We start from the raw sequence: 23,167 nt of genomic DNA on the forward strand, positions 1-23,167 counted from the left end.
GTTCTTTTGGCAGTCCATGGTATATTCAATATTCTTCGCCAACACCACAATTCAAAGGCATCAATTCTTCTTTCTTCCTTATTCATTGTCCAGCTTTCACATGCATATGATGCGATTGAAAATACCATGGCTTGGGTCAGTCACACATTAGTCTTCAAGGTGACATCTTTGCTCTTCAACACTTTAAAGAGGTCCTTTGCAGCAGATTTACCCAATGCAATGCGTCTTTTGATTTCCTGACTGCTGCTTCCATGGCTGTTGATTGTGGATCCAAGTAAAATGAAATCCTTGACAACTTCAGTCTTTTCTCCGTTTATCATGATGTTGCTCATTGGTCCAGTTGTGAGGCTTTTTGTTTTCTTTATGTTGAGGTGCAATCCATACTGAAGGCTGTGGTCTTTGATCTTCATTAGTAAGTGCTTCAAGCCCTCTTCACTTTCAGCAAGCAAGGTTGTGTTATCTGCATAACGCAGGTTGTTAATGAGTCTTCCTCCAATCCTGATGCCCCGTTCTTCTTTAAAGAGTCCAACTTCTCAGATTATTCGCTCAGCATACACGGTTAAATAGGTATGGTGAAAGAATACAACCTTGACGCACACCTTTCCTGACTTTAAACCAATCAGTATTCCCTTGTTCTGTCTGAACAACTGCCTCTTGATCTATGTAAATGTTCCTCATGAGCACAATTAAGTGTTCTGCAATTCCCGTTCTTAGCAATGTTACCCATAATTTGTTATAATCCACACAGTCGAATGCCTTTGCATAGTCAATAAAACACAGGTAAACATCCTTCTGGTATTCTCTGCTTTCAGCCAGGATCCATCTGACATCAGCAATGATATCCCTTGTTCCACGTCGTCTTCTAAAACCAGCCTGAATTTCTGGCAGTTCCCTGTCGATACACTGCTGCAGCCACCGTTTTTGAATGATCTTCAGCAAAATTTTGCTGAAGATCGTTCAATAAAAGATGTCAGGTACTTTTTCTCCACTTTGGAACCCCACTAAGAACAATTAAACAGAACAAAATGTTGAGGGTAAAAGGTCATGTTTAATGAAAGAAGGGGACTGGTACAACCCCAAGCCACAAACCATGAAGGAGACCTACCAAATACAATATGTGTGGATCTGAGCAAGGGAATAGAATGAGAGTAGAAGCATGCTACCTAAACTCTTGAGTAGAACACAGATTTCCCTGAAAGGGTTATCCAAAGTCCCTTTGATTGAAGCAATGTTTGAGGTTGAAAACAGGTAAGGGAACGGTCACCCTGAGAAGACCTAGTCTGACATCTCAGGCCAGCAGACAAGGGGGAACTTATGAAGAAAATATGGTGGCATGGCATTCTATTGCCTTATGACATGGCCTCCTAGCCAAGGATGCCACAAGAGGTGAACTGGGGTGAAGAAGGAGAGAAAGCAGAAAGCATCAGACCACATTCCACCAGGTTTTGCTGTGACCTAACTCCCATCTCCCAAAGACCAAAAATTGAAAGATGTGCTTCTCCCTGCCATGTACCACCCCAGCGTACTACATTCCTACCCTACTCTGCTCAACTCCATTCTTAAGGAGACAGCTAGCTCCATTCAAAGGGAATAAAAATAAAAATTAGCCTGGGAACTTTGTTTTTAAATGTTTGTTTGTTTGTTTTTTAATGAGGGAAATGTTGAAAATAAAAATAAGTGAAAAAAAAAGATAAAGTTTAATTATCAAAAGAGAATATAGCCAAAGAAACTCAGGAAGACCTCAAAGAATTCTACATAACCTTAAAAAAAAAAAAAACCTATATAACATGATCTTTATAAAAAGTAATTTTTAAAGAGATGCAAAGTTTCAAAGAAAAGATAATATAGCAAAAGAAGATGACTAAGGGAGAATTGGCAGATTTCAGAAGAGAAAAAGAAAAATGTTAAACATTACAAAGATGAAATTCATAAATAGCTTTTAAAAATACAGGTGATGGTCAACTGGTAATGGCCTTAGGACCTAAACTCTTACACCAGATCAACCACGATTCCCCCAGATAAAGGTGAGGTGGTTGAAACTTGAACAATTAGATAAAGCAGACAGATTTGCAGGAAAAAATATATATATGTGTGTGTGCGTGTGTGTGTATATAAACTTACCAAAACTGATTAAGAAAGAGAAATTCCAAAGATCTATAAACATCAAAGAAATCAATCAAGAGTATAAATGTACCCAAAAAAGCTAAAAATTAAATATAAAGCAGACCCAGATGGGTTTTACAGGCAAGTTTACCAAAGAATCAAGAAAAAAGCAGAAAAAGAGGAAATACAGCCAAACTTATTTTATAATGCAGGTATAAAATAACCTTTGTGGTAGATACTGCTAGTTACCCCATTACCTGTTCTCCCCTTATCTCTCATAGTAAAAGAATTTCTGCTTTTAAATTCAAATTAAGGCCACACTTCCCAGCCTACCTTGCAGCTAGGTGTAGCCGCATGACTAAATTCTGGTCAAGAGGAAGTAAATGCAGTGACGCATGTCACTTCTGATTCCCGCCTTTAAAGGCAGAGGACATGCTGTTCCTCCACCCTGATGCTTAGAAAATGGATGAACCATTTGGGCCATACAGCCTAGGGATGGCTGAGCAGAACCACCAACCTCCAGCTAGTACATGACGGAGGATTAAACTTCTGCCTTGTTCAAGTCACAGTTATTTTTGGTCTCTGTTACACTTAAGCAAACCTGTGCACTAAGAAGGTCATCCTAGATACCAACACCAGAAGGAAACTATACAAGAAAAAAAAAAATTGAAAGTCATTCTCAATTATGATCATAGATGAAAAATTCTAAGTAAAATACTCCAAAAAAACCAAACCCACTGCCGTCGAGTCGATTCCGACTCATAGTCACCCTATAGGACAGAGTAGAACAGCCCAATAGAGTTTCCAAGGAGCACCTGGTGGATTCAAACTGCCGACCTCTTGGTTAGCAGCCGTAGCACTTAATCACTACGCCACCAAAGTTTCCAAGTCAAATACTAGCAAATGAGATTTAGTATTATATTTTTTTAAATATATTATGACTAAGTTGAGCTTACGTCATGAATGCAATAACGATTTTAACATTGAAAAATCCATTAATGTAAATCACCATACTAAGTCGTTAACTGTTAAACCATTGCTGTAGAGTTAATTCCCGCTTATAGTGGCCCTGTAAGACAGAGCAGAACTGCCCCATAGGCTTTCCAAGGAGTAGCTGGTGGATTTGAACTGCTGACCTTTTGGTTAGCAGCTATAGCTCTTAACCACTTTGCCACCAGGGCTCTAAATCATCATAATAGTAGGTTAAAAATTAAACAGCCAGAACAAGAACAAAACTGGAGGACTCACACTTACCAATTTCGAAACTGCAAAGCTATTCCTCTTTGTGATCAAAACAGTGTGGTACTGGCCTGAGGATAGACTCATTACCATTAGAATAGAATAAAGATCCCAAAATAAGCCCTCACATACATGGTCAATTGATTTTCAACAAAGATGCCAAGACTATTCAATAGGGAAAGGACAATCTTTTCAACAAATGGTACTGGGACAACTGGGTATTCACAAACAAAAGAATGAAGTTGGACCCTTACTTAACACCATACACAGTGAAATCTGTGAGAGCCAGAACTTGATGGGACTGCCTTGTTTTTCTGGGCTTCTCAAGTTTTCTGCCTTTGGCAGGGCAAAGTCATCACTTTTCTATTGCTCTCTATTTAGTGGAAAATGCTTGAGCTTTCCTTCTCTGAAGATTTCTGCCTTACACAGATTCTAGCATTCATAGGTTTTACCACTCTAGAATCAATTCAAAATTGATCAAAGATCTAAACCTCAGAGTTAAAACTATAAAACTCTTGGAGGAAAACTTTACGACCTTGAATTTGGCAATGAGTTCTTAGGTATGACACCAAAAGCACAGACAACAATAAAAAATATATTGATAAGTTGGACTTTATCAAAATTTAAAACTTTTGTGTTTTAAATAACACTATCAAAAGAATGAAAAGACAATCCACAGAATGGGAGAAAATATTTGCAAATCATGTATCTGGTAAGGAATTCATATCCAGAATAAATGAAGAACTCTTACACTCAACAACAACAACAACAAAAGCCCAATTAAAAAACCGGTAAATGAATAAAAAAAAAAAAAAGGCAAAGAATTCGAATAGACATTTCTCCAAAGAAGATCTACAAATGGCTAATAAGCACATCAAAAGATACTCAAAACTGTTAGTCATTAGGGAAATGCAAATCAAAACTGTAATGAGATATCACTTTACACCTACTAAGATGGCTATCTTCAAAAAATAGTAAGTGTTGGCAAGGATATGGGGAAACTGAAACCCTCATGCATTGCTGGAAGAAATTTAAAATGGTGCAGCCACTGTAGAAACAGTTTGGTGGTTCCTCAACACTAGCAAATGCAATCTAGAATTCTTAAAAATAGAATTACCTTATGACCCAGTAATTCCACTCTTAGATCTACACCTGAAAGGCTTGAAAGCAGGGACTAAAACAGACACTTTTACACAAGTGTTCGTAGCAGCATTATTCACAATAGCCAAAAGGTGGAAACAACCCAATATTCCATCAAAGATGAATGGATAAACAACAGGTGGAATATTCTATGGCCCTAAAAAGGAATGAAGTTCTGATACATGCTATAACACAGTTGAATCTTGAGGACGTTATGCTAAGTGAAATAATCCAAGCAATGTTGTATGATTTCAGCTATATGAGATGTCCAGAACAGGCAAATTCATGGAGACAGAAAATGGAATGAAAGTTGCCAGGGGCTGGGGGCAGGGCAGTAATGGGGAGTTATTATTTAATGTGCATGAGATAATAAAAAGAACTGGAAACAGGTAGCCCTGTTGGAATAATAGTGATGGTTACACAACACTGTGAATGTATTTAATGCCACTGAATTATACACTTAAAAAATTGTTAAAATAGTAAGTGTTATGTATATTTTAACCACAATTTTGAAAAAAACATATGATTATGTCAATAGATGCCGGAATAATTCAATATTCGTTCATAATTAAAAAAAAGAAAAAAAAACCCTTAGTAATCTAGGAATAAAAAGAAACTTCTTGACCAATGAAGGGCATCAAGAAAAAACTTACTGCAATTTTAGTCTTAACATTGAACCATTAAAAGCATTCCCTTAAAGTCAGGAACAAGTAAAGGATTCCCACTATTATCACTTTATTCAACACTAATTTGAAGGTTCTGGCCATTACAGAAAGGAAAACATTTTTCTTAAGGAATAAGGATTAGAAAAAATAAATATATATGATTGCCTCCATAGGAAAAACAAGAACCCTGACAACCACCTACAAACAGGGCAGCATAAAAGCCCTGTTGGGATAAGAAGCTTATGGAAATGGAAGTTGGCTGAATTGAGACAAGCCTCCTCCCTTCGTCCAAATCCTCAGGACCTAAGGAGATCATTTCTTCTGAGAGACCCTTTTTTGTTAAAGTTTAAAGACAAATTCTTTTCCAGGTATGTTGTCTCGTGGAAGGGTAGCAAACAGGACAATGACGTCAGTTCTCTGGTGCCTTAGGCTGTCTACCCTGAGGGCTACCCCCAATACTCATTGCCAGACACAGTAGCTGAGAGCACCTGGAGAGCTGAGAAAACAGGAGGTCACAAGCCAAAATTACCAGAACCTGAGGTGTACAGCTATTACAGGGAAATACTAAAAAAGAAAAAAGTGCACCATAAACCATTTGAGGCAGAATTTTAAAACTTGGTTAAAATTTTAACCAAGAAGTTAAAATAAGATAATAAATATCTTCAAGAAGACAAAGGAGATTAATGATAGAAATAAGAACAAAAAGCCATTAAAAAAAAAGACATAAACCAAACCTTTTGCTATTGAGTCAATCCGACTCATAGAGACCCTACAGGACAGAGTAGAACTGACCCATAGGGTTTCCAAGACTGTAAATCTTTCTCCCGCAGAGCAGCTGTTGGGTTCTAACCACCGACTTTTTGGTTAGCAGCTGAGCGCTTAACCACTGCACCACCAGGGCTCAATTCGAAGTAGGCTTAGTAAATATTAAAAATATACTAGTTGACGTAGCTGCCATCGATCGTGGAGATCTTATGTACAACAGAATGAAGTTGAGATAAAGAAGACAATAACTGGGAAAAAGAGAGGATGAATACAGATGAAGAACAAATGAGCGAGCAGAAGGTCAGATTGGGAAATTCTCTCAGAAGGCAGCAGGAAAGAATAAAGAGAACATAAAAAGGGGAGCTAGATTATGTGAAAGATAGAAGTAGAAATACCAATAACAGGATAATAGGATTCCTCCCCCCCCCGCAAAAAAAAAAAAAAAAAAAAAGAGAGAAAAAAAATATTAGTGATAATGAAATTAGGGGTAATTGTGATAAATTTCTGAGAAATAGAGAATGATGAAAGATCTCAGATTGAAAGGTCTCACCGAGTGCTATAAGGGGTAAAAAAAAAAAAAAAAAAATCCAAACTCATTGTGGTTGAGTTGGTTCCTACTCACAGCAACCCTATAAGACAGAGTAGAACTGCCCCATACAGTTTCCTAGAAGGCCCTGGTGGATTTGAACTACCTACCTTTTGGTCAATAACCACAGCTCTTAACCACTACACCATTCAGGGTTTCCACTATAAGGGGTAATTAATGAAAAACCCACATCTAGACTGACCATAAGGAGCTCGGGTGGCCCAACAGTTAAGCCTTCAGCTACTAACCTAAAGGTTGGTGAATCCAACCCACCCAGCTGCTCCTCAGAAGTAAGACTTGGCAATCTATTCCCATAAAGATTACAGCCTAGAAAATCCTATGGGTAGTTCTACTCTGTCATATGTGGTCACTATGAGTGGAAATCGACTCCATAGCACCTAGCAACAACAGACTCATTATATATTGAAATTTAAGAACATCAAATTCAGATAAAATTCTAAACACTTCCAAAAGCAATAGACTGCCTATACAGGAAGAAGAATCAAATTGATATCAGACTTCTCAACAGCAACAATGGGTGCAAGAAAACAAAGTGATAATGTTTTTAACTATTTAAAGAAAATTTGTATATAGCGAAATAGTCATTCAAAGGTGAAGGTATAATAAAAATTCTTTTCAGAATTGTTCCTCCCCCATTAACATAAATTCACTGCCCCCTAAGTTTCCTATCTAATCTTTCGAGTTGCTATTGTTAATTTGATCCCATGTAAGTAGTTTTTAATTAATAGTTTTTTAAATAGCCAAAAAACTGAAAACAGTCAAAATAGCCATCAACAGGAGTATAGCTAAATTAGGACCTCTTCGTACAATGAAACACTATAGAGCAGTGAAACTCAACGAACTCCATTAGTATGGATAAATCTCATGTTTTAAACAAAAGAGGGAGTTGCAGAAGAAAGTATACATTACGATACCATTTATGTAAAAACATGCAAGATAAATAATACATTGTTTAGGGATGTTTGCATATGACCATAATTTTTTTTTTTTATTGTGAGAAACATAAGCACATAATTTAGGATAGTGGCTATGGCTGTGGATAGGGCAAGTGCAATAGGGGGTTGGACACAGAGACCTTCATAAGTTTTATTTATTTTAAGTGATCTTAAGCAAATATAGGAAAATGTTTCATTCAAAATGTTTATTTCAACAAAGCTTGTGGTTGGATGTTATATTACTTTCCATACTTTTCTGTACACTTGAAATATTTCATCATTAAAACTGGAAAAAAAAAGAAAAACTGAACATTCATTAAGAAAAAGCAAGCCACCTACAAGGGAGAAAAATTCGGTTAGTCTGAGATTTTCCCATGGCAACTCTCAATAGCAACAAACAGTGGAGCAATGTCTTACAAAGCCCAGAGAGAAGGAACGCATGACCCAAGAGTCGCATTCCCGGCCAAGTAACAACAGCATGGACTGAAAGAACTCGAGGAATACAGAAGCCAAGAGCCCTTTGAAATCCAACCAACCAAATGATGAGTCAAATAAAGGATGCGGGAATGACGAAGCCAAGCTAAGAGGTCTGTTTGTGAACTTTGAATTCATAGAGCTAAGGCTAACCTTGAATGGAAATCATGGTTACAGAAGTTGAATTGCTAAAAGTTGTGCAATACAATAGACAGTCCTGGGCAAAGCTGAAGAAAAATGTAGAACAAAATTATAACTAAAAAAAAAAGACCAGACTTACTGGTCTGACAGAGACTGGAGAAACCCCAAGTGTAAGGCCCCCAGGGTACCCTTATAGCTCAGTAATGAAGTCAATCCTGAGGTTCACCCTTCAGCCAAAGATTAGGGAGGCCCATAAAACAAAATGGTACTAACGGGGCACACCAGCCCAGGGGCAAGGATGAGAAGGCAGGAGGGGACAGGAAAGCTGGTAACAGGGAACCCAAGGTTGAGAAGGAGAGAGTGTTAACATCTCGTGGGGTTGGCAACCAGTAGCACAAAACAATATGTGTTATTAGTTGTTTAATGAGAAACTCGTTTACTTTGTAAACCTTCATCTAAAGTACAATTTAAAAAAAAAAAGAAATACACACTTAAGTATCTAAGGATAAAAAAAAAGTGTGCGATATATTTACATCAACGACAAAAAAAAAAAAGAGTAGCTGCTAAGGCCACTTATGTACAACTAAACACCTCATGGGATTTGGTTCCTTAGTTTGAAGGTTTAGGGTCATGGTTTCATGGGACATCCCAGTTAATTGGCCTAGTACCTTGTTTCGTGCTTCTGCTCTACCTCCTAACTAATGGAGTAGTGCCTAGGGTCTTAAAAACTTGTAAGCAGCCATCGAAGGTACACCAATTGGTCTCCATTCGCCTGGAACAGCAGAGGAAGAAGGAGAGCCAGGAATAGGAGGAGGAAATGGAATGTGTGGGTTATTTCCCCCATGAACAATTGTCCCCTTTGCCATGAGACCAGAAGAAGTAGATGGTGCCTGGCTACCATATACAGAACATTTTGTTTTGTTTTCATTTAATTTTTTTAATTGTACTTTAGATGAAAGTTTACAAAGCAAACATGTTCCTCATTAAACCATTAATACACATAATGTTTTATGACATTGGTTGCCATCCCCACAACATGTCAACACTCTCCCCATTACCAGCTTTCCTGTCCCCTCTTGCCTTCTAGTCCTTGCCCCTGGGCTGATGTGTCCATTTTGTCTTGTTTGGTTTTATGAGCCTGTCTAATCTTTGGCTGAAGGGTGAACCTCAGGAGTGACTTCATTACTGAGCTATAAGGGCTCCCTGGGGCCATATACTCGGGGTTTCTCCAGTCTCTGTCAGACTAGTAAGTGTGGTCTTTTTTTTTTTTTGGTGAGTTAGAATTTTGTTTTACATTTTTCTCTGGCTCTGTTTGATACCTTCTATTATAATCCCTGTCAGAGCAAGCGGTGGTGGTAATCGGGCACTATCTAGTTGTGCCGGACTCAGCCTGGTAGAGGCTTTGGTAGTTGTGGTTCATTAGTCCTTTGGACTAATCTTTCCCTTGCGTCTTGGGTTTTCTTTATTCTGTCTTGCTCCAGATGGGGTGAGACCACTGGAGCATCTTAGATGGCCGCTCAAGCTTTTAAGACCCCAGATGCTACTCACCAAAGTAGAATGTAGAACATTTTCTCTGTGAACTATGTTATGACAATTGAGCTAGATGTTCCCCAAGACCGTGGTTCCCATAGCCCCCAGCCCAGTAATTTGGTCCTTCAGGGAGTTTGGATGTGTCTATGGAGCTTCCATGACCTTGCCTTGGACAAGCTGTGCTGGCTTCCCCAGTATTGTGTACCATCTTACTCTTCACCAAAGTTACCACTTAACCCAACATTTTGATCAAAGATTCTGTAGAAGAATTCTGATCAAAAATGGGAAAATGCAGAATAGAATTTCAAATTCTCATGGAATTCAGAATTTCTGGAGCCGTGAAGGCTGCATGGACCCCTGAAACTACTGCCTGGAGATAATCTTTAAACCTTAAACCAAAAATATCCACTAAAGTCTTCTTAAAACCAAACAATAGTTTAGCTTAACCAGTAAAGAATGTGTGCGTTGAGCGTTGTGCTCTTTTAAGATCTATCTATATGAGATCGAATCAACAACAGCAAATGGAAAGATTAGAGGGGAAACTTAGGGGGCAGTGAGTTTTATGTTAATGGGGGAGGAACAACTTGGAAACGGAGGGCGAGGATGGTTGCACAACTTGAAGAATGTAATCAATGTCACTGAATTGTACATGCAGAAATTGTTGAGTTAGCGTGTGTTTTACTGTGTATATTCTCAACAACAAAAATAAAATATTTAAAAAAAAATCATGGTTACAAAACAGGATGCCAATACCGTACACATCAACATTTTAAAATTAGCTAATATAACTATCCGAAATTGGTAGATTGAGCCTGGGAAATGGCAATAAGTATAAATGCACTATTTTCCTCACTGGCAGAGCCCATAAATACTGTCTAAAATAGAAACGTGTAGTGAAGAGTTTTTTTTTTTTTAATCCCTGGGACCTTTTAAGAATTAATATTTCTCATGATAAAAAAATATTTATCTGAAGTTCAGGGATTTGTTCATTTTCCCTTTGATTTGTTTCCTCTGGTTAACTACAAGTAAAATTTAAATAGTACTTTTTATTATAAATAACACGTATCATGGCCCCATTTTTGTAACTTTTTTTTCTAGAAATCTCTCAGTCTTACTAGCTGCATGTACTCAGAGAGAGATACCAAAATCCTGCCCATCAAATGCTAGTGCTTATTTCTGGGTGGCAGGGGGGTGAGCAATTTTTTTCCCCTTCCTTCTCTATACTTTGCTTCATTGCCTAGTTATTTTCTTTTTAAATGAGCATGGGCCATGGGCATTCTGAAAAGGAAACAGAAAAAATTACTTTGGCAGTTATTTCTTAGATTGAAGCAGGCCATGTTAGAACAAAGAGGGTAGCTACTGCCATGGTAAGACAGTGGGGTTTTGAGATAGGGAAAGAGCTTTAGAGAGGGAAAGAAGTTTTGAAATTTATTATTGAGGTAGAACAAACGGAACTTGCTGAACAATTGGATATGGGGAATGAGAGAAAGGGAAGAAGAATCCAGGGAGACTTCTAGGCTTTTGACTTGAACAACTGCATAGATGGTAACACCATTTATGAGACAGCAAAGAATATTGGGGGAATGGATTTAGGAGAAAAACCAAGAGTAAGAGTTTTTTTTTTCTTTTTTTTTTTTTTTTAACATGGTAAATTTCAAATACTGTGAGGCATCCATGTAGAAGTTCTCTCATTCAACAAATATTGAGCACTTCTTATGTGCTAGGCACTGGGATATCACAATGAAGAAGTCGATGAAATTTCTCTCATGGAGCTTGCGTTGTGGTGAGGAAAAACAATAAGCAATAAATAAAATATGTCATATTTTAGAGGCTATCAGTGCGATGTAGAAAAATAAAGCAGGAAAGAAGGATGGGGAGTGCCCATCTGCAGGGAAGTTCGATTTTAAACAAAATGGTCAAAGAAGTGCAAAATCTGAGCAAAGACCTGAAGTACAAAAGGCAGGAGCTTTCTCTCAGTAACTCCAATTTATCACGGTCCCTCCCACCACAGGACCTTTGTACATGCTGGTTCCTCTATCCGGGAAAGCCCCTGCTCGTCTTTCAAATCTCAGCTCAACTGTCACTTCCTCAAGGATATTCCCACCTCCAGGATAAGTCAGATTTCTTTGTTAAAAATTCCTACAAATGTGATCCTTTTCTTCTAACCTAGGTCACCTCAATTTGCAATTACCCACTTGTCTCTATGATCGCAGGAGTCTCTGGGTAGTGCAAACAGTCGAAGCACTCAGCTGCTAGCACAGAAGTTGTGTTCAAGTCCACCCAGAGGCATTATGGAGGAAAGGCCTGGCAGTCTACTGCTGAAAAATCAGACCCTATGGAGCACATGGGTTCGCCATGAATCAGAATCAACTTGACAGTAACTGGTTGTGTGGTCACGGCTATTTGCTGTCTTCTCCCTCTGAACTGTGAGCTCCATAAAATCAGGAAACATATCTGTTCCTACTCTTTTTGTTACAGCACCTACTGTGTCTGGCACATGGGAGACTCTATATACTTCATGAATGAATGAATGAATGGGTCTACTGCGGTAGTAGTCACAGTCACACCATGAAGGGCCTGTAGAGGGCACTCTTGGCCCTCTGTAGTTATTGGAGGTAAGTTCTGGACAAGAACTTTCGGCACTTTAGGCCTCCCACACAGTTAGTAAAAGATGAAGTCTGAGTCACAACTCCCTGGTCACCAGCAGTGTGTCCTTGGGGAAGTCACATCATTTCTCAGAGCCTGGATATCTTCATCTGTGAAATGTGGACCATGAATCCTATTGTCTGGAGGACCAAGCGACCCTCAGAATGTGAAAGTATTTTTTAAAAACCTTTAACATTGGGCAAGCAGAAAGGATGGCTTAATTTTTCAAAAGGAACTTTACTAGGAATCGAAATGGAACGCAAAAGCAAATGTACAGGAGGTGCCAAGGCTGACACAAGTGGTCTTAGGTTTCTTACCCTCATGTGACAAGATGAATCAGACTCTCACCGTAAAGAAAGACAAGTCTGGCTACAGATGGGCTTGAAGGGCACAACTTACTAGGTACCCAGCACCTCTGTCCCAAGTGGGTTAGACACGAGGCCAGGCCAGTGCTAAACCCCAGATAGAAAGAGGACCTTCTTAACTCCCCTGGGGACCCACAGGTGCCCAGCCAGTGGCTCCCTCCAACCCTGCTCTGCTCAGGCCATCAGGTCCTTGCACTCCTGGGCAGAGGCCAGGAAGACAAGTCCTTCTCTGCCCCCAGCACCTCCCGGAGGTCTCAGGCCACGATGCCTGACCCTGCAGTGTCTGCTTTCGCTCCTCTGGGACCTCTCTGGCTCCCGGCCCTGAAGTCCAAGCCCTGACTGTCATTAAGTTTCTCTGACCTCCACTGAAGCTGAGCTTCCTCCGCAAACATCTAGGTTTAAGCTGAGATCCCCCAGCAACAGGCTTCTAGCTGGGGTCACAAACCTGCTGGGCTGCAGCCAAGTAGGGGGAGCAATGAAGGAAGCAGAGTCCAGCCTCTCAAGGAAGCATGACAAGCCCTGAGGGGGAGGGCAAGCTGGGGTTGCCCCCAACTCCTCGGCTCCTCCTGAGTCTCTCTCTCTTTCTGATCTCTGATACGGAGATAACATTTCCCTCCCTAAGCAATTTCCCTGTCTCTTTGGAATAAAAGGTGGGAATGCAGCGTAGGGCAGAGGGAACAGACACACTGGAGGATTGAGAGTACACTGAGGAGCCAGCAGAGGAAAGGAGGAGACAGGCGGGGCTGCTTGGTCCTGAAATGCCTCTGCAACTTCTCCTGAGATCCCTCACTGGAATCACTGCCCCCGCCACCCCAAGGCCTTGGCACCTGGCCACCCTGCTGTATCCTCCAAGAGGCTCCTTGTCCTTTGTCCCCTCACCAAGGCCTGACCCTCTCTTGCTTTTCATTCCAGCTCAGATCATGCTTCTTCCAGGTAACACCTCCCCTACACCATGGTGACTTAAAAACACACGGTTGCTGTTGAGTCAGCTCTACATGGCAACCCCACATGTGTCAGAGTAGAACTGGGCTCCATGGGGTTTTCGATGCCTGGTTTTTCAGAAGTAGATTGCCAGGCCTTTCTTCTGAAGTGCCACTGGGTAGACTCAAACCACCAGCCTTTCAGTTAGCAGCCAAGCCCTTTAAACATTTGTATCACCCGGAGACTCCTGCTACCCTCTAAAGCAGTGGTCTGTCTTCATAAGGCTTACTTCTGTGCTCCCTAAATGCATTTTGAAGAACAGTGTGCTGCCTGGCACGTCTTTAAATTGGCAGCTCAGATTTTTCATGACAAATTTAAATCATCACAAAGGATTTCATTTCTGAAGTATGGTAGGTATTGTGGCATTTTTACATAAAACTGTTTTAAATGTGTATTCAATGAAATCTGAACATTATGGCCATTTGATACTCTCCATCATCCATCCATTAAAAAACCCTTGTGGTTCAGTGGTTAAGAGCTATGGCTGCTAACCAAAAGGTTGGCAGTTCAAATCTACCAGGCACTCCTTGGAAACTTTATGGGGCAGTTCTACTCTGGTCTATAAGTTTGCTATGAGTCGGACTCAACTGGATGGCAATGAGTTTTTTGGTTTTGCTTTTAATATCCATTAAAAAACAAAATACATGAAAAAGTTCTGTACCGTTTGGTCAAGGCAGGATAGTGGTAATCAGGACAAGTAGAAGATACGCCCTTCACTTTTAATTAGGGAAAGGTTGTTGTGAAAGGTAGGTGGGCAAGGAGGACCAGCATGGTACCTTGACTGAAAGGCTGCTAGGAGGCAGGCCAGTTGTAGAAGGCTGAAGGTCTGTACGTGATTCCAACTCAACTATCTGGGCCCGCACAGCTCCTGAAGAATCTTCTTGGACCCTGGGGTGCACGGCCCCAGTTTGAAAGCCACTGACCCAAAGCTGCGCTGGCTGGGTTCCCTACCCTGTTTCTCTGCCTTCTTCCCTCAGACTGGCGGGGGCTTTCCAGTGAAAAGCATAAACTGGCACTGTCCCCCTGCAGCTGCAAACAGTGGTTTCCTTTCCCACTCCCAATCCCAACACTGGCCTCTCGCACCCCTTCCACTTCACCCTTACTTCCCCATCCCACAAATTTCTCTGTGCATTGGAATAAAAGTGAAGACTAAAGGAGACCTACTATGTGCCTGGAAGTTGAATATACATCTGTGTCTGTACTGCAAGGGCGCAGAGATGGCGAAACGTGACCTTTACCTTTCCTGGAGCAGGAGGGCAGCACTTGCTGGAAGCCAGGATTTCTGGCTTCTTTCTTGCTCCGCCTCCGGGGTTCCTCTGGGAGAGTTCCCCTTGCCTCAGGGGCCAGGGCAAAGACCACGGAGGCTTGAGGAGGCTCCCAAGGGGTGGAAAAGTTTAAATGAACATCACAAAGGCACAGGGTGAGAGGGCTACACCTCCAAATCCAGCCTTTATTGCCGTTCTCCAGTGGCTGAGCAGGAGGGAGGATGCCCAGACCTGCTTAGCTCATTCCCAGACACAAAGGCAGCTGGAGGGGATCCCTGGACATGCTTCTCTACCCAGCAGAGGGGCCAAGGGACAGGGGGAGAGTCTCTGCTCAAGCAGCGAGCCACCCCTGCAGGAGGTTGGGACGGGCCCAGAATCAGGCAAAGATCAAGCCGTAACGGCAGACATTGGACAGGTAGATGGGCTGGACAGGTGAGGAAACTCTTGGGGTCCCCAAACAGCATTGAGATCTCACAGAGGGGTCCTCAAGGCCTACTGGCTCCAGGGACTGAAACCCTCAGGGAAGCACCCCCCAACTGAGGCACTCACACAGGGGCCCTGATGTCCCCTCTCTCCTGCTCTGCAAGGGTCAGGGAGATGGTCTGAAGGGAGCAGCTAAGAAAAGGCCTGGTGGGCAGAGGAGGCTGAGGAGGGACCTGGCCAAGAGCATGGGAGGCTGGGTGCCAGGGTTAGTGCCAGGAAGGGGTGGGGGGCTCTAGCTGCTGCTCTGCTGCTCCTGCTGGCGGATGAGGTTGGCAATGGGGCTGGTGATGCCACCTATTAAGGTCCAGTACTCGTCGAAGCTGATACGTCCATCGTGGTTGGCATCTAGATTCTGAATAAGCTTGTCGGCGGCCTTTCGGTTCCCTGTGTCCTGGGGAGGGACTCAGGGTCAGCAACTCTGAGGGTGGCAGCCACACAGATCCCCCAGACAGGACCCTGGGCAGAGTTTAAGAAATCTGGCCACGGCGGCCTCTGCCATGGGAATACAAACAGAGCCTCACTGGTTCAGGCCTGGGCATTTGACAGGACAGAGGCCTGGGGGTGGGGGAGAGGCCCTGGGGTGGGGGGATCCTGCCAGGACAGAGGCCTGGGAGTGGGGGAGAGGTCCTGGGGTGGGGGAACCCTAGCAGGACAGAGGCCTGGGGGTGGGGGGCATCCTGAGAGGACAGAGACCTCCAGAGGTCGGGAAGGGGAGGCCTGAGATGGGTTCTTACCGTCAACATATGGTTGAGCTCTTTCTGGAGCATCTTGCGGAAGCTGCTCTTGCTGATCTTGTTCTTGACCAGGCTGTGCTTAGACACGTATTTGTAGAAGTTTTCCACTAGGACCACAACTGCCTTCTCCAGCTCGGTGTAGCTGTCCGCCATCTTACCACCTCACCTCCTCTTGGGGCCTGGGCAACAGAAGGGGAAATAAGAAGGGACCGCACAGGCCAACCCCCCTCCCTGACCTCCCTGCCCTTGTCCTTTTCCTGTCCCAGACCCTGAGCCCCCCAGGCTGGTTTGTCCTCAGGAGGAGGCAGGGGAAGGAGAAGACCGTGACAAGGTGGGCGTGGGGGGGTGGGGAGTGGAGGGACCTGGAATGAGAACTATGTGGTTCCTCTAATCCAGGTGTTCCCCAGCTCAACCGCCTCAGCAGGTTCTCCAAGCCCTTCCCCAGCCCCAGGCACCGGCTGACAGCACGTCAGAGCCCCAGTGAGAGCAAGAGGCTCCCATGGGAAGGGGAGGAGTAATTGCCCATCCTTACTGGCCAACACAGCTGGCCAAACGGCCCTGGGGGCAAGCTCTTAAGAACCGCAAAGGTGAGCCAAGGGGGGCGGGGGGACAGGAGCTATTGTCTTGCCCCCAGAGTTGGCTGAGATGAGACATTAGCCCTAGGCAACAAAGCAGGAGGTAGAGGCCTAGGTCCTCCCCTATATCCCAGCAGACCCCAGGGCAGTGAGTCAAGGGCTCAAGTCACAGCTGCCCCTCTCTGGGATAAGTTTCTGGTCCATTGAGTCAGATTCTGTGCTGAACCGCCCCAGCCATAGCCACTAGCCTCTCCCCTCACACCCACCCCTATAAATACAGCAGGCCTCAAGAACCCCCCATCTACCCATTACCTAAGGCAGAGCCAGGCCCGGTTTGTCCCAGCTGGAGTCACCCTGGACACAGCTGCAGCCTGCCAGAGGACACAGCATCCCCCCCTCGCCCCAGGACAAAAGGCACTCACATTCCGAGCGGATACAGCCTTCTGAATAACAGGATATGAGGGGCAGATCTGCTGTGGGAGTCACCGCCCAAGCCCAGAGCCCCCCCCCAAGTCAACCAGGCAAATCAGACTCCCCTCCCGCCCCCAAGCCCCGGAATGAACTCCAACCGCCCTCGCCTGGCGGCTCCTGGACACAGCGGGGACACAGCCACTGTGGGGCCTGAGTAGCCTGCAGTCTGATTCAGACAGGCTGCCTGCTGTGCCAGGCCCCACCCCAGCACCCTGCCCCTGCCACCTGCTTTCGAATCCCCTCATGGCCCTCCCTGCTCCCACACCTGCTCCCCTGGCCTCTCCACCTAGCTGAGCCTGCCCGCCATTCCAGCCCTGCCCAAGCCGCACCTCCTATGGGAAGCCTGCCCTGACCCTTGCCCTTGGCACCCTCCTCTGACTCCCACAGACATGGCTGTCTTCACTGCCCAACCTTGGCTGGGGCTCACTGACTGGAGTGGCCCAGCCTCTTCCTGGATCCCATCTTCCTAGACAGTCCTTGAGGCCAGGACATTGTTTTTACACACAGTCATATTTTCTCTGCCAAATCACAGGACTCAGAGCCTACCAGCAAGACTAGAAATTTGGGACATGTTTGTTTAATTCCTGAACATACCATCTCCATGCTTTAATCTCTGTATCTCCACTAGCCCTCACTGCAAGGGGACAGTGCCTTGCTCAAGGTAGATGCCCTATAAACGGTCCCTCTCCTGCCAGCCCTGATACCCGGTAGCCACAGCCCCCGACCATCCTTCTGAGCTGGTGCAGGGCTGTGCTTTCCTGGAGGAAGTGTGAAAGACGAGGGGAGGGGCAGGGCCAGGTTGCTGGAAGGAAGGAGAGAAGAGAGGGAGAGGGGTCAGGCTGGGGCGGCAGCCCGTCTCTGGCCTGGAATCCCGCCCTTCCTATCCCCTGCTTTGCCCGCCTGACCACTCTGGTCTGTGGCCGGAAGGATGGAGGATGGAGCAATGACTGCAGGAAACCATTCTCTTTCCATACAGATTATTTTTTACGGGTTTAACTGTGGGATTCAAAGTTTATATCTTCCTCAGACTTTCATACAAAAACTCTAACATTCACAAATGAGGAGGGAAAAAACTTTTTTCAATACAAGCACTGTTATTCCGCTGCACTTGGGGGTGGCCAGGCCCATGGCCGGCGTTTCAGGGGATTCATTTCAGGAAAGACAGTGCTAAGCCTGTTCCCAACAGAGCTTTGGGAATGGGGAGATAGCTCAGAGAAGCCTCTGTCTTTAACTATCCCAGACCATTCTCCCTATATGAGGAACTCTGAAGGAAATAAGGAGAGGACAATGGAAAGAAATTGGTTTTTTAGGTGGTATGACTCTCTGCTCTCTCCCGTGCCCCACCCACCACCTGTTTTCTTCATTTACCTCCTTGTCAGAGTCTTATTTCTCTGACCCCAGGAGTCCTTTCCTGCCCCTCTTCAATACCCTACTTGGCCACTGGCAGCAGCTAAGCAGGCAAGACACAGGATAAGCATCCCAAGAGACTCCTCAGCTGCCTGCAGTCAAGTGTGCTGGGTGACCCCAGAGAGGTAACTCGGCATCTCTAGGCTTCAGCCCCCAGGCCCTCTTCCCAGTAATCCACCCCGTTCCCCACCACCTTCTTGTAAATGGACCATGCTGGAAATAACCGTATGGACAAGTGCTTTCCTGAAGCATTTTCTGAAATAAGGGTGTCAGAGCGGTACAATCAGGTATCATTACCCTATTCCCTGGGGTCCAGGAGACAGGATCTTTTACCCTACCCATCCCACAGCTATTCACCCCTCCTCCCTGTCCCATCCTCTTACCAACCAAGGTGGAGGGAACCCAGTCATGGGAGGACCCATTCCCTCCTGGAACAGGTCAACAGGACTTTGCTACAGGTAGATCCTGGCCCAACAGTGGGGGCACGCAGACAATATGCACTGGAGCCTTCCCAAAAAGTGGAAGTGGGGACCATTTTCCAGTGGGCCCTCACACCTGGACCCCCAGCCCCCTCTCCACAATGTTCTCATTGTCTTCTCCTTGGCTGATTCATCACTGAGCAACCAGGAGGTTCCCGCCCGCCTCAACCCAGCTTGCTGACTTCTCCAAAAGCCCAAATTGCCCTGACACCATCCCCCTGGATCTCAGCCACTCCAGCCCCGCCCTCCCACCCCCAGGGTCCTGGCCCCACCCCCTCCAAGGGCCTTCTAACCCAGCCCCACCTCTTCAACTCGCAGGTTCCCTTCAACCTGAAGTCCTGATCATCTACCACACCCTCCAAAGTTCACCTTGCCTTCCCACCTCCATATACACTTCTTGAGCCTTAAATTTTTTCCAAGAGTGAGATTATGTCCCTGGACTCACGTCCCTCCAGGTCACTGTTCTCTCCAGAGTCTAGCCCACTCTCAACCCTAAACTTAGCATCCTGTGTCCCTTTCATCTACCTCCAACTCATTCACCCATGTGTTTGCCATTCATTTGCTTACTCATTCATTCATTGCTCATTTATCCACTCTCATTCATTCATTCACTTACTCTCTCAGAAACACGTTCATTCTCTCAATCATTCACTCATTCAATTCCTTGTTAATTCACTCATTCACCTCAACTCCCTTCCATACACAGGGATAGTGCAATCTGAACTGGCTTAGTAATACTTTACTCTATTTGCAAGGCTATTTCAAACAAATCCAGCTTAACCAGTCTCATTCTCTCATACTCTTTCCTCAGTTCCAGGGGACTATAATCTCAGTCTCTCATATAAAAATACCCCGTCTCTCCTCCCCACCCCATGCAGCACTCACATCTAACTCACAGAGACACACACGGAGCTAAGAACTCTGTATTCTTGGTCCCCTCATCTTGGGTAACCCATCTTCCTTCTACGCACTTCTGCTTTTGCAGCATGCATTTGTAGGAAGCACCTGGCTCCTCTGAAATTTCTTCCTGACAAGTGAACAAGTGAAGTTGGAGGAGTTTGGTGTGGGGAGAAAGACAAACACACTGTGTACACACACACACACACACACACACACACACACACACACGGCTGGTCCTGGCCTCACTAACACCCAGACCTATTTCCTAGTCAGTGGAGAAAGGCTGAGCCCCTCTCACCAGCACCCCCAGTGCTTCCTCTCCCAACACCCCTGCCCTCACCCCCACCCCACAGGGCTAGGCAGGGGAATGCTCCCATATAGTGCAGATGGCTCTGCCAAGCAAAGCAAGTCAAGCCAGGACCTGCCTGGGTCCTGAGGTGGAGGAGAAGCTGCTGAGGGTCGGGCCTTCTCGCTTTCGCTTTCCCCGGTGCTTCCAGGCTTCCCCAGGGTCTCACCAGGTTCCTCCCAGGACTCATAGTCCTTTCCCAAGGAACAGCTCCCAGAGCACAATGGGCCCTATGTCAGGGGACCTGCCTGGGTCCTGAGGTAGAGGAGAAGCCGCCTCAGCCCCTGGCCCCTCTACCTGGGTTCTCAGGCTTCCTGGGCCTTCTTCAATTCCTCCTAGGCCCCATCACCTCTCCCAGGACACAGCTCCCAGAGCCCAGAGAAGCCTGTGACCAGGGTCTGACCACGCTCCTGCCCCCCACCAACACGTTTTGCCCTTTTCTGTCAGGGAATGATCAGAACAGCTGTGGGCAAAGCTCCGGAACACTCTGCCTGGTAGCCCAGCCTCTGGAGAACAGCCCAGTCTGCTGCTGGGCCCTGGGAGGGGGTCTTCCCACCCCATACCCTCCTCTGTAGGCTTCCCACAGCCCCCAAACCCAACCCCAGGGGTTGAGGACTTTCCATTTCCAAAGTGGCCTCTGTGGAAAGTTAATCATTAGACATCTTCCTGCCCTGCCTCTGGCAGGCCCCTCTCCCCAGCCCTTTTCATTGCCCTTTTTCCTGGCCTCCCAAGCCTCTGCAGGGCCTCTCAGGCAACCTCGGACCTCCCAGGCCAGGCCTGGGGCGCTCACCTGCCTCCTCAGTCCACCTTCTCTCCAGCAGGGCTCTGGGGCCTGGGCTCTGGCACTGCCAAGCAGCTCCCCCGCTCACCCCAGCCAGAGCTCCTCCCCGCTGCACTCCCAGAATCTGTCCCACTCCCTCCCTGCCCTGCCTGGCGGAGCTGGCTCGGTGGGGAGATAGTGACTGAGCTCCCTCTTGACTTGGCCCTGGGGTTGGGCCCTTGTTAAAGGGATACACACCTTTTTTAACACCCTCCACCCCCACTCCAGAGGGAGTGGTGGAAGCTGGCACTCCCCCAACCCCACCCTCCTAACCCCGCCGGGCCTGATCAGAACCGGACATGGTGAAGACAGGAAGGGAAGGACTGTCACCTGCCCTTCTCACCTGGGTCACTGAGAGCCCAGTTTTAGGGGCCCCCAACAGACCAGTTCAGTTAGCATTCCAGGCCAGCCTGGCTGGCCACAGAAACTTCCTTGCTGTTGGTATTTCAGGAGTCACACCTGATTTCCGTGGGCCCCAGTGTTGCTCCTGGTCTTCCATCTCCAGTTCAGTCCATGGGGAATTCTCCTGAGACCCAACCCTGTTGGTGGTGGTTGCTGTCAAGTTGATTCCAACTCACGGCAACACCACGTGTGCAGAGTAAAATGGAACCATATTGTTTTCAAGGCCGTGAATTTTTCGGAAGCAAATTGCCAGGCTTGTTGTCTTCCAAGGCACCTTGGGCATGTTCATACCACCAAATTTTCAGCTAGGAGCCCAGCACTTAGCTGTTGGTACCACCCAGGAAGTCCATGGCCCATTCTCATGCACAGCACAGGACACCTCTGGTAACTATCCTCCACCCCTTCCCCAAGATACCCATGGAAACTGGGAGGTGCCATCTCACTATACAGAGGTGGCAGCTGACACCAGAGAGGGAACCCACTCACCTACCTCCACAGATACGATTTGTGTTCACTGACCACTCACTACGTGTCAGGCTTTCTGCTAAGTACTTGACATGATGCAGCGCAGTATCACCTTAACAATCCTGTGAGGGACGTGCTATTAATATTCCCATTTTACAGATGAAACTGATACTCTGAGAGCATGCCAAAGTCCCTAAGATAGTAAGTGGCGCTGCAAGGATTCAAACCCAGGCTTGCCAGCCTGTTCCTCAGCTCTGAGTTTCCCTTGCTAACAGTCAGCCAGGTTTCAGGACATCTGGGTTCACATCCTTTTCTCCAGGTGTACACACGCACCTCATCTTCTGTCAGAGGGCCAGGCCACCAAACAGACAAGCCCATCCCTCAGAGAGGACCAGTTCTCCCACCTTTTGGATCTGGAACCACCCTCAGCCCAAGCCCATGGGGATAAGTGAATCCCCATTCACTTCTGCTGCCAACCACTCCAGCCCTGACATGTCCCACCCCTCCCACTGGCTGTCGCCCATCCCCAACCCCCCTCACCCCGTGGACCTTCAAACACCCATGGGATGTCCTATCAAGACAACAGCTTTTCAAATAGAATAGGTAAAAAGTGTGGGACAAAATTCAAATTAAAAAAAGATCAGACTTAAAAGCCTGAAAGAGGCTGGAGGAACTCCCAAGACTATTGCCCCAAAACTAACTTCTAACTTGAAACTATAAACACTCCCGGAGACCACTTTTCAGCCAAATAATAGACAGCGCTATAACATCAACAATAACATCCGGGAAGAATGTGCTTCTTAGAACAATCAACCACAGGAGACCAAAAGGGCAACATTTGACCAAAACCAAAGATGAAAAAACAGGGAGGGAGAGGGAAACATGACTAATGAAAAAAAAAAAAAAAACGGGAAACCTAGGGAGGAAATGGGGGAGTGCTGACAAACTGCAGGGATTGCAACCAAAATCATGAAACAATTTGCATAAGAATCACTGATTGGAAAATTAATTTGGTATGTAAACTTCCACCTAAAGCACAATAAAATGTTAAATTAAAAAAAAAAAAAGACAACAGCTTTCACTTTTTCTATTTTTTTTATTAATCAAATGATACAAAACAACCATAATTCAGTAAATACCTAAGCACCCAGCTGGTCCCTCACCCCCAAAGTCAAGCCCTCCTCAGCCTCTCCCCAAACCTACTCCCCCTCCTCTGTTGCCTTACCCCA

At 45.5% G+C, this 23,167-nt stretch overlaps 1 protein-coding gene across 3 annotated transcripts; it reads right to left on the reverse strand.

Annotated features, from left to right (window-relative positions):
* Window positions 1-14,987: 14,987 nt before the first annotated feature.
* On the reverse strand, window positions 14,988-21,180 carry S100A16 (S100 calcium binding protein A16). Of its 3 annotated transcripts, none has more exons than XM_049880547.1 (3): window positions 21,042-21,180; window positions 16,074-16,252; window positions 14,989-15,730 (listed from the first exon to the last, which is right to left on the reverse strand). In XM_049880547.1, exons 2-3 carry the CDS (start codon window positions 16,224-16,226, stop codon window positions 15,572-15,574), a joined length of 312 nt encoding a protein of 103 aa, XP_049736504.1. In that variant the 5' UTR covers window positions 16,227-16,252; window positions 21,042-21,180; the 3' UTR covers window positions 14,989-15,571. The 3 variants fall into 3 exon arrangements, with proteins under 3 accessions (XP_049736506.1, XP_049736504.1, XP_049736505.1); XM_049880548.1 differs by lacking the exon at window positions 21,042-21,180 and adding an exon at window positions 16,961-17,060; XM_049880549.1 differs by lacking the exon at window positions 21,042-21,180 and having other exon boundaries at window positions 14,988-15,730.
* Window positions 21,181-23,167: the final 1,987 nt, after the last annotated feature.

This window comes from Elephas maximus, chromosome 3 (assembly GCF_024166365.1).
Source record: "Elephas maximus indicus isolate mEleMax1 chromosome 3, mEleMax1 primary haplotype, whole genome shotgun sequence".
NCBI lineage: Eukaryota > Metazoa > Chordata > Mammalia > Proboscidea > Elephantidae > Elephas > Elephas maximus.